The 14155-nt window shown below is 51.3% G+C and overlaps 1 protein-coding gene across 1 annotated transcript in view; it reads right to left on the minus strand.

Moving 5' to 3' along the window:
• Positions 1-14155, minus strand: part of TBC1D2 (TBC1 domain family member 2) — a 53763-nt gene that overhangs the window by 20810 nt on the left and 18798 nt on the right. Inside the window, exons 4-6 of the mRNA XM_080820469.1 lie at positions 12848-12981; positions 9433-9629; positions 2053-2448 (exon numbers count right to left, since the gene is read on the minus strand). Of these exons, the coding sequence (XP_080676595.1) occupies positions 2053-2448; positions 9433-9629; positions 12848-12981 (727 nt within the window). The remainder of the gene's footprint in view (positions 1-2052; positions 2449-9432; positions 9630-12847; positions 12982-14155) is intronic.

Raw genomic sequence — 14155 nt, forward strand, 5'->3', positions numbered from 1 at the left:
CGCTGCATGGACTGACCACTGTGCTAATGGGGAAGGCAGTGGATGGTGTGCAGGGAGACCTGGGGTCTAGCTGCAACCCTGTTGCTTGTGCTATGGGACCCTGGACCCCGTTAGGGCTCAGCTGTCCCTGCCAGAAAATGTCAAAGACTGGGTCTCTGAGTCTTCAAGGGATTCCGATATTCAAGAGGTCAGTGATTCTGTTCTCAAACTGGCAGCTTCAACAAGGGGGCATCTCCTTAAAGCCGCATGCCCTCCATCGCAGGGCAAGGGGGAGATGTGAACATTGCTCTGTCCCCAAATGGAAAGACCATGGCTTTTGGAGTTTTCTATTTTTCTAGATCAGACACGTAAAGGCTAACAAATGAGGAATTCTAGCACATACGATTCCTTTCTGGCACAAACACTGGGTCTCTGAGGATGGCAGCAAGGCAAGTTTGGTTGATAGGAATTTCCTCCTATCTGGGCTCACTGATAAATTCCTGAACATGCAAATCCAGGGGCACACTCCAGCTCCTACAGCAAGCCCCTGCTTCCAGTTGGCTCTCAGGGGTGCCCAACACATCTACTTCTCAGACCCGGTGCTGCTCTACAGGGTCTTCACCTGTGGATTCCAGTAGGATGGGCACAGACAGAAGACTCTCAGCAGGGCAGAGGAGGGCAGGGAAGCAATCTGATGAAAGCAATTTTCCAGTCCTGAGAGCTTTCTAATAGCCTCGCTCCATCTGCATTTGAAAGGATTTTGTTTTCATTTTGAAGTCAAAAGAATCTGATTTTAAAGGGAAAAGATTCAAAGACTCGTTATGTGGTTTTTTCATGCTGAAGGAAATGGGAGGGATCTGGGTTTCATGTTATCTCCCTTCAGCCCGCCATCAACCCTGTGAGTAGGAACAGTGAGGTCATTTTAAAGAGAGGTGAGGGACTCTGCCCGAGGTCACACAACAGAGCCTGGATCCAAACCTAGGCCTGGCTTCACAGCTGGGACAGGGAACACTGTATCACACTGCCCACTGGTCCCTCAAAAGCTTCTAGAGTTTTCTTTTTTTCCTTCTGCTTACCCTCTTCCAGCAGCAATGCTTTGGTCCCGTGGCAAGGGAGCTCCCTGGGTTATAGGTACATATGTATTCATGTGCGTGGGGGGGATTTGGGCAGGACTGGCCCTGTTATGCAACTGCCTTTAAGGACACTGGGGGTTCTGAGTGCCGATCCCCAGCCTCAGGCCTTCAGGTGGCTTGGCAGCACCTGTCACCATGTCTTAGAGAGGACATTGATGTCCACGGCAGGCATCACACCTAAAAATTAAGTTCCTGCTCCCCATGCTGTAATCGGTCTCTGTGGGAGGGCACAGCCTCCCCAAGTAAGAGCCACCGCCTGGGTAAGGGGGAGGCAGGGATGGTGGCCCGAGTGGGAAGGCGCAAAGAAACTGGAAGGCAGCAGAGCAGGCACTTGTCAGAGAGCTCCAGTTCTCCAGCTCCTCCGCACACGGCCTCTTCTCAGCCTCAGCCTTCTGGCCCATAGTGGGGAGCACACAAGTGGGGAGCACACAACCCTCACAGGGCTGGTGGGGCAGCAGATGAGATGATGGGAGCAGAGTAGCCGCGACGGTGGCCGCTGTGCAGCAGACAGTCTCACAGAGGAGCAACAATTTCTGCCATGGTTCTGGGCAAGTCACGGGCGTCCACACACCACCTGGACTGCATGCTGGGGAGGACACCAGGCACCCTGGGGGTTCCCAAGGGCATCAGCGTGACACTTAGCTGGGCTGGCACTCAGGAGTTCTGACCTCATCTTGTGCTCTTCCACTTCTAGAGATTATCTAGGGATACCCTCCCTTTCCAGCCTAGGATATCACAAAAAAGTCAAATTGCACTGGACCTTCTGGTTAAGACAGCAAGGAAATGCGTAGGATATTTTCACTGATATGTATTTCAGACACGAACCTTCCAGTACCAAGGGTTATCCCTGCTCTACCTAGGAAAACCTCAGGGTTGAGAGCAGTGGGCCCCCCACCCCACCCCCACTAAGGGCCCAGGGCATGCGGGGAGGGATCCCTACCTTCAGGTGCTCCATCTTCTCCTGCTGGCTCAGGAAGTCCCTGTCGGCCGCCCCCGGGGGCACAGGCGTCTGGGAAGGGGGCTGCATGAAGTCCCGGGTGACCTGCTCCGAGAGCTTGCAGATGACCTGCTGCTTGGCCTGGTTCTTCTCCATGAGCAGCTGCACGTGCCGCTGCAGCTCCTGCAGCTGCTGCTCCCGCAGGCCGGCCGTGTGCGCCAGGCTTTCCCGCTCCTGCTCCAGGGCCTCTACCCGCCTGCCCAGCTCTGCGATCTGCCGCACCTTGTGCCGCACCAGCTCCAGCCGGTCCTTGTCCTCGGCTGCGGCCAGGTACGCGCTGGACGCCCTCTTCTCCTGCTGGGCAGCCTCTAGCGCCTTGTGCAGGATCCTCACCAGCTCCTGGGGGAGGAAAGGGAAGCACCTCGTGAATTCGGGGAAGGCCTGGGAGGGGCTGGGGGCTCGGCGTTTGTTACAGTCCCCGGTTCTCCTAACAGCCCTGGGCAGTGGCTAGCATCATCCGCTGAGCCAGCTCATTTTCTCCTTCCCTGCTCAGGGGAGTTTTACCCGGACACAGGGCTCCCCAGCTGAAGACCCCATTTCCCAGCCAGGCCTGCAGCAAGGTGTAGCCTAGCCTAGTGACTGCTCTGCCTACATGGGATAGCAGAGATTGTGTGGGTAGCTTCTGGGTCCTTCCTTTTTTTTTTTTTTTTAATTTTTTAAAAATTTATTTTATTTTTTTAAAGACTTTTATTTATTTATTTGACAGACAGATCACAAGTAGGCAGAGGCAGGCAGAGAGAGAAAGGAGGAAGCAGGCTCCCTGCTGAGCAGAGAGCCCGATGCGGGCTCGATCCCAGGACCCTGGGATCATGACCTGAGCCGAAGGCAGAGGCTTAACCCACTGAGCCAACCAGGTGCCCTGGGTCCTTCCTTTATAAACCACCACCTTCGCTGCCCTTCCTCCTGGCTGGGAAACCGCAAGAGCCAGAGTAGCCCCCTCGGGCTCATGAGCAGAAGGTGTATGAAGGACGGGGGCTGTCATCCCAGCTCAGAACTGCCACTGAACCTCTGGGTTCTCCCATGAGAAGGTAGGAGGGAAATAAGTAGTACTTGGAGGCTTCTTTGTCACAGCAGCTGAGCCTGAACCCTGACTGATACATGTCCATTCCAGAGATGGGAAAACTGAGCCCCGCAGAGTAGAATGGAATTCAATCCCAAATCATTGCAAGCCTGTGCCCGGTCAGTCGTGAAGGCAGGCCGTGGGACACTGGCGTGGCTCTTCTCTCCAGCTCCTTTGGCAGACCTCACTGATTTGTCTCAATATTCCTTCCTACTAAGCCTAGTGGAGGCCTCAGGATACTGAAGATAGCATCAGGTAGCAGCTACCCATGGAGCTAGGAGAGCACCAGAGAAGAAACACATGGGCAGTCCTCAGGCTAAAGCACACACAGAGCCTCATGCGGTCCCCTGTGCCCAGCCCCTCAGGCCACCAAGCAATGCCTGCAGGCCGGTGCGAGAAAGCAGAAGGGTTCATGAGCAACAGACCTCCGTTCATTCCTTGGTGGGGCACTGTATTCGCATGGAAACTCCAGGTCTGCTTGGCTCTCCACACCTTCAGGCCCCCAATATCCCCAGGACTTGTTCTGTCCCAAAGCAGGGATGTGGACTCACTTAAGGCCAGGATCAGAATATCAGAAGCCAGGCAGCCCAGCGGCCAGTCCCACGTGAACCTCAGATCTGGGAGACAGGGACTCTGGGCCATTGCTATGCTCCATGCCAGAGAACATGGCTTCCCAGAAACACGTTACCTGTATCCACACCAAAGTATTCAACTAAATGGATCAGCTGGATAGGGTTCTTGCTAAGAACAATTCCATTTTGGAAGAAAACTGCTCCAAATCATGACTTTATCTGAGAAAATAATGGCAAGATTGAAATAGCATGCATCTTCTGAAACTTGGGGACCACAGACTGGCGCTCTTCTGCTTCTCTCCCTTCCCTCCAGCCATCCAAACTTATTAAGCCCCACTCAGTGCCAGGTCCTGGGCTCGGTACAGGTGGCCCAGAGGGGGATTGATCAGAGTTCTCACCTCCAAACACCACCAAGGCTGGTGGGAGCAAAAATGAACTACTATAATGGAATGATTTACTGGAAGGAGGAAGCAAGCGTGTTGGTAGGGATACAGAGCAGAGAGCAATGACTTCTACCTGAGACGGAGGTGGGGGAAGACCACTATATTCTATAGAAAGGCAGAACAGTTCTATGAAGAATGACGGCCAGAGACAGTCAAGAAGTAGGCAGGAGGTGAGGGCTGATAGGCCTTTCCACACGTGCTGAGTCAGCAGCTCCAGCAAAGGCCTAACCCTAACCCTGTGTGGGGCTGTGGGCATTCTGGGGTGTGGCCAGAAGGTGGGGTGAGGAGGTGGTTGCAAACCAGACTGGAATGTTTGGAATGAACTGGCTTCTCAGGCTCTGCTGAGAGAGATCACCAATCCTGTGGCTCCAGGATAACCGAGAAGCTGAGACCATTTTCCAGTTTGGCTGAGATGTGGACATGACCCTGGTAAGTGCCCGGGTGAGATAACCAGCCGACACCACTGTTCAGACTCGCCTGAGGCTCAGAATCAGGCAAGTATCTTTCCCCCGACTTCAGGAGAGTCAACTCTGAAGCCCATTTTATTACATCCAGCTGCCTCCCCCCTCCTACTTCCAGCCCAGGAGGCTGTCCTCCCATCCCAGAATCCCTGCTGCAGCATAAGACAGGGAGAAAGGAAGCAGGGAAGAAACAGAGTCAGAGCGGGAAGCAGGAGGTTAAGAGTGCGAATGGACCTGGGGTTCAGAAAACCTGGTGGCTGGCAGGCCCAGGGAGACCACCTGGTCAGGCGGGTCACCTTGCTGTCACAGGAGGACACTGAAGCCCAAGAAAGAAGGAAGGAGACTCAAAAGGAGTTGGTGGGTCTCCACAGGTGGCCATAACAGAGGACCCCCAACTCCTAATCTAGGGTCCTCCACTTCTCCATGATGTGTAGTTAACACATTTTGCACTGAGACACTTCTTCCTATTTCTTTAAAAATAGAAATAATCCATGTTCATAGCAGCATTAGTTACAACACCCAAGAGATGGGAACAACACACACGCCTCTGACGGTGAACGGATAAATGGAATGTAGCATGTACACATGGTGACATATTACTGAGCCTGAAAAAGGAAGGAAATCCCGTTACATGCTACAACATGGATGGATCAGAGGACATCATGTCACAAAAACGCACATACACACAATACAGAAATATTAAAAATCAAAAGGGAAGCCGCTCAGGGTCTTACGATGCACTATGTTGTGTCGCCGAGCATGGCCATCACTAGCAACAGTGTAGAGGCTGTTCCTTGTCTGGATGCGCCCCAGTGCCCTGTCCTGCGCTCAAGGAGGGACACTGGGGTCTTTCCAATTCCCACCTCTATAAGAAATGCTTTAGGACCTCTTCTTAGAAACAAGAGCTGATCAAGTGGTACTTCTAATATTTCCTAATCAAATCATTGTTTGGCCCATTTCAGATTTTGATAACTGGCCACAAGTTGTCACTTAAAAAATTCTTTTTTATTGAAGTATAGTTGATTATTTAAAATTTTAAAAGCCAACAAACCATCTTTTAAAAATTAATCCTTTCCTTTATTAAAAAGTCGATACTTTCCTCACTCACTAAAATTGAGGTAGATGGGCCCAGTGTTGCTGGGGAAAGAACCAGAACCCCAGTCCGGCACCCCAGCCACTGGCCCCTCAGAGGTTGGGCACCAGCAGGGTGCAGGTGAAGGAGCACTGACTCTGGAGTCCCTGAGGCCTTGGTTGCCATTCCAGGTCCATGAGGGTGTTTCTAATGACGGTGTTTCAGAAAAGTGAACTTTGGCTTCGTCATAAGTAAAATGGAGAGCATGCTCCCTACTCCTGGGACAGCCACTTCAAGGAAGAGAAAGGAAATATGGCAAGTGCCCCTCCCCAAGTGGAAACAGTCAAGGCCCGTGTTGACCCTCCCTCTATGCACTCTGAAGTCTTTGTACTCTGTACTCTGGGCAAGGGGAGTGTACATTGAGGTCTCTGGCTGGGGTTCTAGGGAAGTAAGAGGCTGCACTTTGTCCCCACTGAGTTTCCTCAATAAATTACCCTCAGCAAGCTAAGTTGGCCCCAGATAGGGCCTAGGAGGAGTTCATCATTCCCAGCAGTCAACAGATGGCCAACATCACTACAAACATGGGCTTCCATCTGCCAGAGCAGGCAGCCTTCAGGCTGGGTGCAATTTTGTCAACTCTGAGAGCCTGAATCACCCAGTCAAGCAGCCATCTGGTGCTATCTTCAGGAGGCCCAATCTCCTGGGGGACCAGCATGCTGCAAGGGCCTGGGACACATAATGGCTCCATGGGTCCTGGAGTGGTCCTATAGTTCAATATGATACCAGACTTGAGCATATTCATATTTTCTGAAAAGCAGTTACGGTGATCATGTCTGATGCTGGGCTGTACCAGGAGACCACGGAGGAGGCGGTGAGGCTGGGATGAGTCCTGGACCTGGAGAAGGAGACCAGGGTCTCAGTCCTGGCTCTTCCAGCTGTGTGACCTTAGGGCAGTCACCCACCATCTCTGAGCTCCTTGAGCAGGTGAAAAAGGCAGAAACTCTAGAAGCAGACAGACTAGAGTCTGAAACTGGTCTTGCCCCTGGGGGACCCTGGGCATGCAGAATCTCTCAGAGCCTCAGTTTGCTCCTCAAGAAAAGGGGGCTGGTAACTGTTGTGAGGATAAGTGTTAATGCATGGAAAGCCCGAGCACAGAGCTAGGGCCACACTCAACACCAGGTATGTACGCTCTTATCTCCCCTTTCCCACCTGAGGGCAGGGACCCTATGTACCTCTGTGCCCTCCACAGCATGCAACAGAGTCTGAGATACAAATTCTTCAAGGGTCCCTAAAGCTATTGGCAATGAGCACCTGGGTGGCTGAACCAGGACAAGACCTCCCAGGTCCCATATCCTCCTGCAGCCTTAGGCAGAAAGAGATCACCTTCCACTGAAGAGACACAGGAAGGCGTCTTGTAGATGTGGGCCTAGGGAAGTCCAGGGAACTGTCTGCCCAGCTGAGGAGCTGGACTCGGAGGGTCTCAGATGAACAGTTAGTGCCCTCCAATCAGCATTTCTGCACATCTGGGACACCACTGGGCACCCCAAGGTTTTGCAGGCCTCCCCTGTCCTAGCTCTGGGCCAAGAGTCGATATTCTCTCCCTCTGCTCCTTGGTTTTGCTACCTGGGCTGGAGGTAAAAGGCCAGAGTTTGTAGGGCTGGGGCTCCCTGTGATGGATGTGGGATGAAGACTTGATCTCCATCCATCACTGCTATGCCACTCGTTTCTTGGAGACCCTCACAGGTGCCCATCTGTCTTCCTAGAGCCGCTCAGAGGAATGCACCACTCCTTGTTAGGCTGGAAGGAATCAACAAGGAGGGCAGGGAATGCCACAATGACAGCCAAAGCCTGCATCTGGTACGAGGCTGCTGTGAGCCAGGCACTGGGCTTTATGAATCCGGACACAGGCCTCTCCAGTAAGGACCACTGAACCTCCAGGTACAGAGGAGGAAGCTGAGGCTCTGAGAGGTTAAGAAATTTGCTCAGGGACGGAATTGCAGATAGTACTGTCCACTTCAAGGCCTGTGCTCTGAGACCAGAAAAACCACCTTTGCGAGACGGGCCGGAGAGCACACACAGCACTCATCTGGTGAGTTAAGAGTGAAACCGCAAGTCTTCCTCTCCTTCTATTGGTCCCAGGCCAGGCCAAAGTTTGCTGGAAAGTGAGCTAGTTAGAAAGTCCAGGTTCTGTAATGCTTGCACAACTTCCTCCTGCCATTTTCATCCTGACTGCAGGGAAGTTAGTAGCAGCCTGGGGAGCCCTTACTGATCTCCAAGAGTTTGCCTCCATTTATTAAGAATGCTACATATTCCAGGGAGGCACAGCTGTCGGGGGCAAACCTCAATGAAATCTCAGGCTCCCGGCCTCTCCCCTTCATTGGACAACTCCTGACACCTTGGAAGCAAAGGCCAAGCCCCGGAAGGCTGCCCAGATTTCCTAGAAAGAAGGGGAAGGTGTGGTGAAAGGAGAGGCAGTGCTCACATCCAGATTGCTTTTCTTGGCCAGGTTGGGTCTGGGCCTTACATTGTACTGGTCCAGGGATCAGGCTGGATCCAACTGGAGCCAGCTGGACACCCTCTGGGCTCTCAGAAGCGCCAGCAGCTCCACCACAGGATGGGAAGATGGCCGGAGAAAAAGAAGCTGGGCTGCTAAGCGGACTCAGAGGGGGCTTCCCAGGCTGTAATGCTATACGTGGGTGTCGGCATGCTTACCGCCTGCCTCTGCCGTGAAATGCAAGCCCCTGAGAGGCAGGGCCCATGTCTCTTCTCACTGTTCCCAGCACCTAGACTACTGCGTGCACACCACAGGCCCTCGACAAAGACCTGGTGAATTCACAACTGAAGGGAGAACCTATGAATGAATGAGCTTCCTCCTTGGAGAACTCCAATCATGGGCGTCTTCATTAGGGAAGCCTCAGCTGCTTCCCCTACTACCTGCTTAAGGCAAGAAAGGCAGAGAAGGGGCAAAACTAGGTAGGGAGAGCATTTTTCTGGATAGTCTTCTCCAAAAACAGAGCAGCAGAAAGGAGGAGAAGAAATGTACAGGAGGGAGACTATGCAGAAGTATATACACTACACTCCCCACCGCCCACCCCACAGGCAAGAGCTAGGGAATAAAGCAGGAAGACTGAGCGCAGCCAAACCTCAACACGAGGACTTGGGCTTTCCCCTCAGAGGAAAAGAAGCCTGGGTTCTCAATGGAGCCCACGCCTGGGGACATCACCGGGCACCACCCTTGGGATTTTCAGTAACAACTGTGCTATCTGAACTACTTTCATTGTGCCCAGGGTTGCAGTCCCCCTCACCTCCTGCCTGCTTTCTCTCTCCTGTGAGAGTCCTTCAGCAATCTGCACCATTAGTAGCTGCCAGTTCCTTCAGGGGCCCCTCCCAGGACCCTGCATCCAGAACCCCCTCCTCCAAATGCTGCCTCTCTTCAGTGTGGGGTCAGGCCAGGCACAGTCTTCCAGGAGTCCAAGAGCAATACAAAGGAGGTTCCGGAGACCCTGCCCTGGAAGGCTTTCTGTCACCTAGGCTGAGTGTCCACAGGTCCCTTAGTAGCCAAGAGCACAGCATTTCCCTCCACCAGCAGTTCGGCTGGTAAGGACAGAGACTGGCCTGTGCCCAGCTGGGCTAACACGGCATGTCTAGCTTGTTCAGAAGCTCCAGGCCAAAGGGGTGCACTGGAGCCTGGGGCCCCACTGGGGCCAGAGCTCACCTTCTGAGACTTTAACTCCTTGGTGAGCATCAGAACCTGCTGCTCCAAGGCCAGAACCTTTTCCTGGGCAGTTCGGGTTCGTGTGAGTCCTTCGGCAAAGAGTGGAAAGGTGTTGTTCTGGCGCTTGGCTTTCTGAATGAGATTGGCGGTCAGAGAGGATTTGGGTGTAGGCTTTGGAGAATCCGCTGGATCTTTCCCTGCTCAAAAGGAGGAACACAGAGGTTATGATCAGTGGCCTCAGTGGTACTCAAAATCGAACTTGCTGCAGAAGCATCTGGGGGGCCTGGTAAAATGCAGATTGTGGGACCCTACTCTCAGAGCTTCTAATCAATAGGTCTAGGGTGGGTGGCTTGAGAATTTGCATTTCTAAAACTTTCCTAGGGGATGCTGCTGCAGCTGGTCCGGGATCACACTTTGAGAATGCTTGGGCTATATAAATGTTATTTATACTGTACTGGCTGGGTCCTTCAGGCCATCCTCTGATGTGTGCCTCTCACCCACTCTCGGATCCCCGCCTGTCTGGGCTATCTCACACCACACCACTGCTGTGTGCCAGGGGCCATCTCAGGCACAAGCCCTGGCAGGATGTCTTGTTTCTTATTTCAAGATCCCACCTCTACCCTCTGGGCGATTTTTGAAGTACGGAGATCTGTCCATAGACAGGAGTATGGAATATCTGTATTTGGCATTCTTGCCCCTGAGATTAAGTCAAAGTTGGATTCTTATTACAAGTTAAGTTAGGGAACATATTCCCCACAGTTGACTGCCTCCAGGCTGCATAGTCCTATTTCCTCTAGAGCCAGGGTCAGCAACCAGAGGACCACAGGCCAAATCCAGCCCACAACCTGCTTTTGTAAATAAAGTTTTATCGGAACATGGCCACATCCATTTATGCATTGTCTGTGCTGCTTTCATTCTACAAGGGCAGAGTTGGGTACTGGCAACAGAGACTATATGCTCCACAATGTCTCCAGCATTTAGTATCTAGCTCTTTATAGAAAACATCTGCCAACCACTGCTGAATTTCTTACTTTGTTTTATTATTATTTTTTTCTTAAATCAAATCCAACATCAGAGTTACTCACCTACCCCTGACGCCTTGTCCTGCCCTGCCCCAAGCCTACACCTTAGGGATCTGCCATCAGCCTGCATCCAGGGACATTGTAAAGGCCCTTGAAAAGGACCTTTAAAAGACCTTGAAAATCTTGTCTACACGGTGCATACACACCATGCCCATTATGAGGCACCAGCAGAAGAATTTCTCTCAGCCTTCTGAGAAAGGCTCTGCTTTTTCTTAGAAAATACGTGTTTATTCTGTGGGCACTGGAAATAATCTAACACTTGTATTTCCCTCTTTGCCTTGGCTACTGAGAAGCTCAGAGCTGCATCTGCTGCTCACTCATAGCTATTCTATAGGATCTTATCTTGGTCTTATCTAAATTTCCTAACCCAGATTACTCACTCACTTTCCCCTGATACATATTTTAATAAGCTATCCCCAATCCTTTTGGGACTAGGGTGTTAAAAATAAGGACATGATATGGGATCCCAGGTGAGGGGACAGGTAGGGCTTTGAGGATGAGTCGAATAATTTAGCATGTTTCTTCTAGGGTCAGCCAAACCATCTCGAATGGAGAAGAAATGAGTAGGAATCAGAACCTGCCTGGCCTTGCTGAATACAAGAACAGAATGGTTTTGTTCTAGACTTAAGAGAAATCCGACTGCACTGGGTACAAACCCAATTGCAGAGGTCAAAGGACAGCAAAGCTTCTTTCTTTCTCTTTCCTGCGTGGGGTACAGAAGAGCAGAGAGGCTCCCTACAGCCCTGATGCCCTCTGATAACACTACTCTCCACTGACTCTGAGGGCAGGCAAGGTAGGGATCAAGGCACCCATTTCATAGTTTGAGAAGATGAGGCCTAGGAGAGTGGTCTCCATCAGTGCTGTAGGATTTCACGGGTGTGCTACAGGGCTAGCTGGGAGGGCAAGATGGTAGGAGGAGCCGAGGGGAGCCCAGACCCCCATTCCCCTGCCTCAAGTCTGCTTTGATCTGCACTGTATATTAGATTTTATTTATGGGAGTCGAGGTGTGATGGCAATAAAAACGTAGTGTGAAAAATCACTGCTTTAGAAAAGGAGACTTTTCTAAAGCCTCGGCCTGAACTCTAGTTCCCAGTTCCGCACATGCAGTCCGGTCATGAGCGAGTCACTCCCACTTTTCTGTCCTCGGTCCTCTGATTTAGTAAATGAGAACAATGGAAGCTACCGCTCAGGTTGCTGGAAGGGTCAAAGAGGTTAAAGCAGGTGAAGCGCTTGGTACCCATAAAAGAAACTTGAAAAGATTCTGTTCGGTGACAGGAGCCAGTCCTAAAGGACCAGACACTGCAGAGTCCATCTATATGAACTATCCAGAACAGGCAAATCCACAGAGACAGAGAGCTGAACAGTGGCTGCCTAGAGCTGGAGGGATGCGAGGTTTCTTTTTGGGATAATAAGCATGTTCTAGAATTGACTGTGGTGAATCGTACACTTCAAAGGGGTGAATTGTTTGGTATGTAAATTGTATCTTAATGAAACTGTTACCAAAGGGAAAAAAGTGCTTAGGGTAGCCTCGGCACAAAGTAGCTGCTACATAGCAGTGCTGGTTCCACTAGCCCTGGTTCCCTGGAGTACTGAGCCCCTTGGGCACTGTTCACTGTGATACGCGGGGGCCTTACCAGGCACTGCTCCAAAGGGATGCTGGAGCCACTTCTATATAGCCCAGGGGTCCTCCCGGCTAGAAGACCCCACGGTGCTGCCTCAGCCAGTTTTCTTCCAACTGTTTCCAGATTACAGAATGTCCTAAGGGCACCCATCCCAATTTCCTAAAAAAAAAAAAAAAAGGCCGATCCCTCCCCCTGAAGGTGTGGGCCGCTCACATTCTGTGAAATAGTAAAGTGCTATGGAACAGCTGGATGGACAGCTAAAGGTCACTTGTTCTGCTTCTTCAGGCTGATCTGATTTTAATCACCTCAGGGAGGCATTTTTATATCCTTTCCTTATAAATTAAAAAAAAAACAATAAGAAAGAAAAAGTGAGACATTTTCTTTTACTACTTCAGGAGTTATTGCTAAGAGCAATGTTTGGGAAGACGAGAAAGAATTCCTGGAGACGGATGGTGGTGAGGGTTAAACACCGCTGTGAATGTGCTTCATGCCACTGAACTGTGCACTTACAACTGGTTAAAGTGGTAACTTTCATGTGTATTTTACCATAGTAATATTGGTTAAAAAAAAAAAAAAAAGGAGTCACTGCTGCTAGACCCAAGGAAACCAGGAGGAGTGACCTGGAGAGTTTCATGTTCAACACAAAAGGTACTGGGGAGGATACAGAGGGCACTCGCTTGGTCTCTGATGGCAGCCCAAACCTGAGCTCACCTGGGGTGCCTGGGTCGGAGGGTAAGGGCTGCTCTGCCCTCTGAGGTTCCGCACTCCCGGGAGGATCTTCCCCTGGAGGTCCGTGGCCTGTTCCTTGGGTCTGCCTGTTGCTCCGAATATTGTACATTGTGTTTCTGAAAGGAAAACGGGAGCCTGAGGCTGCCATCCTGCCCCTCCATTGTCTCTCTGCTCTCCCTGCTGCCCCTGCTGGAGCCACCTCCTCCACCATAGTCATGCCCCAAGCGGAGGGGTCGGCTGGACTCCAGGCAGCCTGGAGGTGCATCCCACCTGAGCCACTCCCCAAGCCCTCGCTCTCACCTTTTCATTTTCTCATCATGCTTATGGCCGTCCACACATGATATTGCTAATAAATAATACAGGCTTGATTCCCCTGCTCCCAGTCACACTGCTGGAATGTAAGTTGTTGGTTTTTTTTTAAGATTTTATTTATTTATTTGACCCAGAGAGAGAAAACGTGCACAAGCACACACAAGCAGGTGGGACGGCAGGCAGAACAAGAGGGAGAAGCAGGCTCCCCACTGAGCAGGGAGCCCGAAGAGGGGCTCAATCCCAGGACCCTGGATCATGCCCTGAGCCAAAGGCGGATGGTGGATGCTTAACTGACCGAGCTGCCCAGGCACCCCCGGAGAGTGTTCTAGTGAGTACGGGGATGTCTGCCTGTTTTGTTCACTCAAACACTCCAATGCCTAGCACGGTGCCGGCAACACTGAGGGTACTTATGGTATATGTGCTGAATGAACACTAGACTTGCCAAATCAACTGTCCTGAAACCTTCATCTGGTTTTATAACTACTTGGCTCAAAAATGATTGGTGCCTTCCTGCTTCTGCTGAGGAAAGCTTCAAACCCCTCCTGGATCCTTCTCCCCTTGTTTTCTTTGCCCATTCAGATCTGTTCTCTTGGAGGCCTTCACTAATCATCTCATGGCCTCCAAGGAACTTACTGCACTTTGTCCATGGGCTACCCTTTGACCCAGTACTTGTCTCGGCTGAATAATGGTGTCATTTCTCCAAGAGCTGGGCACCAACCAGCTTGCATGCCTGTTGGCACCTGGCGCTGGGCGCACATGCCCAGACTGCAGGCTCAGTGCATGCTGGGTTGGTAGGAAGGAACTAGGTGGCACCAAAGGCTGGCTGAGGTGTCAGAGAAATTCATAATGAGTCAGATGACAGGACAGTTTAACTGAGTTTATTTTCCCTTTGCGAAGAGATAAAAGTAGATATATTCCAAAATTAATAACGAGGAAGAGAAGATAATTAAAGGAGTTCACTAGGTCAGTGTTTTTCAA

This window comes from Martes martes (assembly GCF_963455335.1).
Source record: "Martes martes genome assembly, chromosome: 12".
NCBI lineage: Eukaryota > Metazoa > Chordata > Mammalia > Carnivora > Mustelidae > Martes > Martes martes.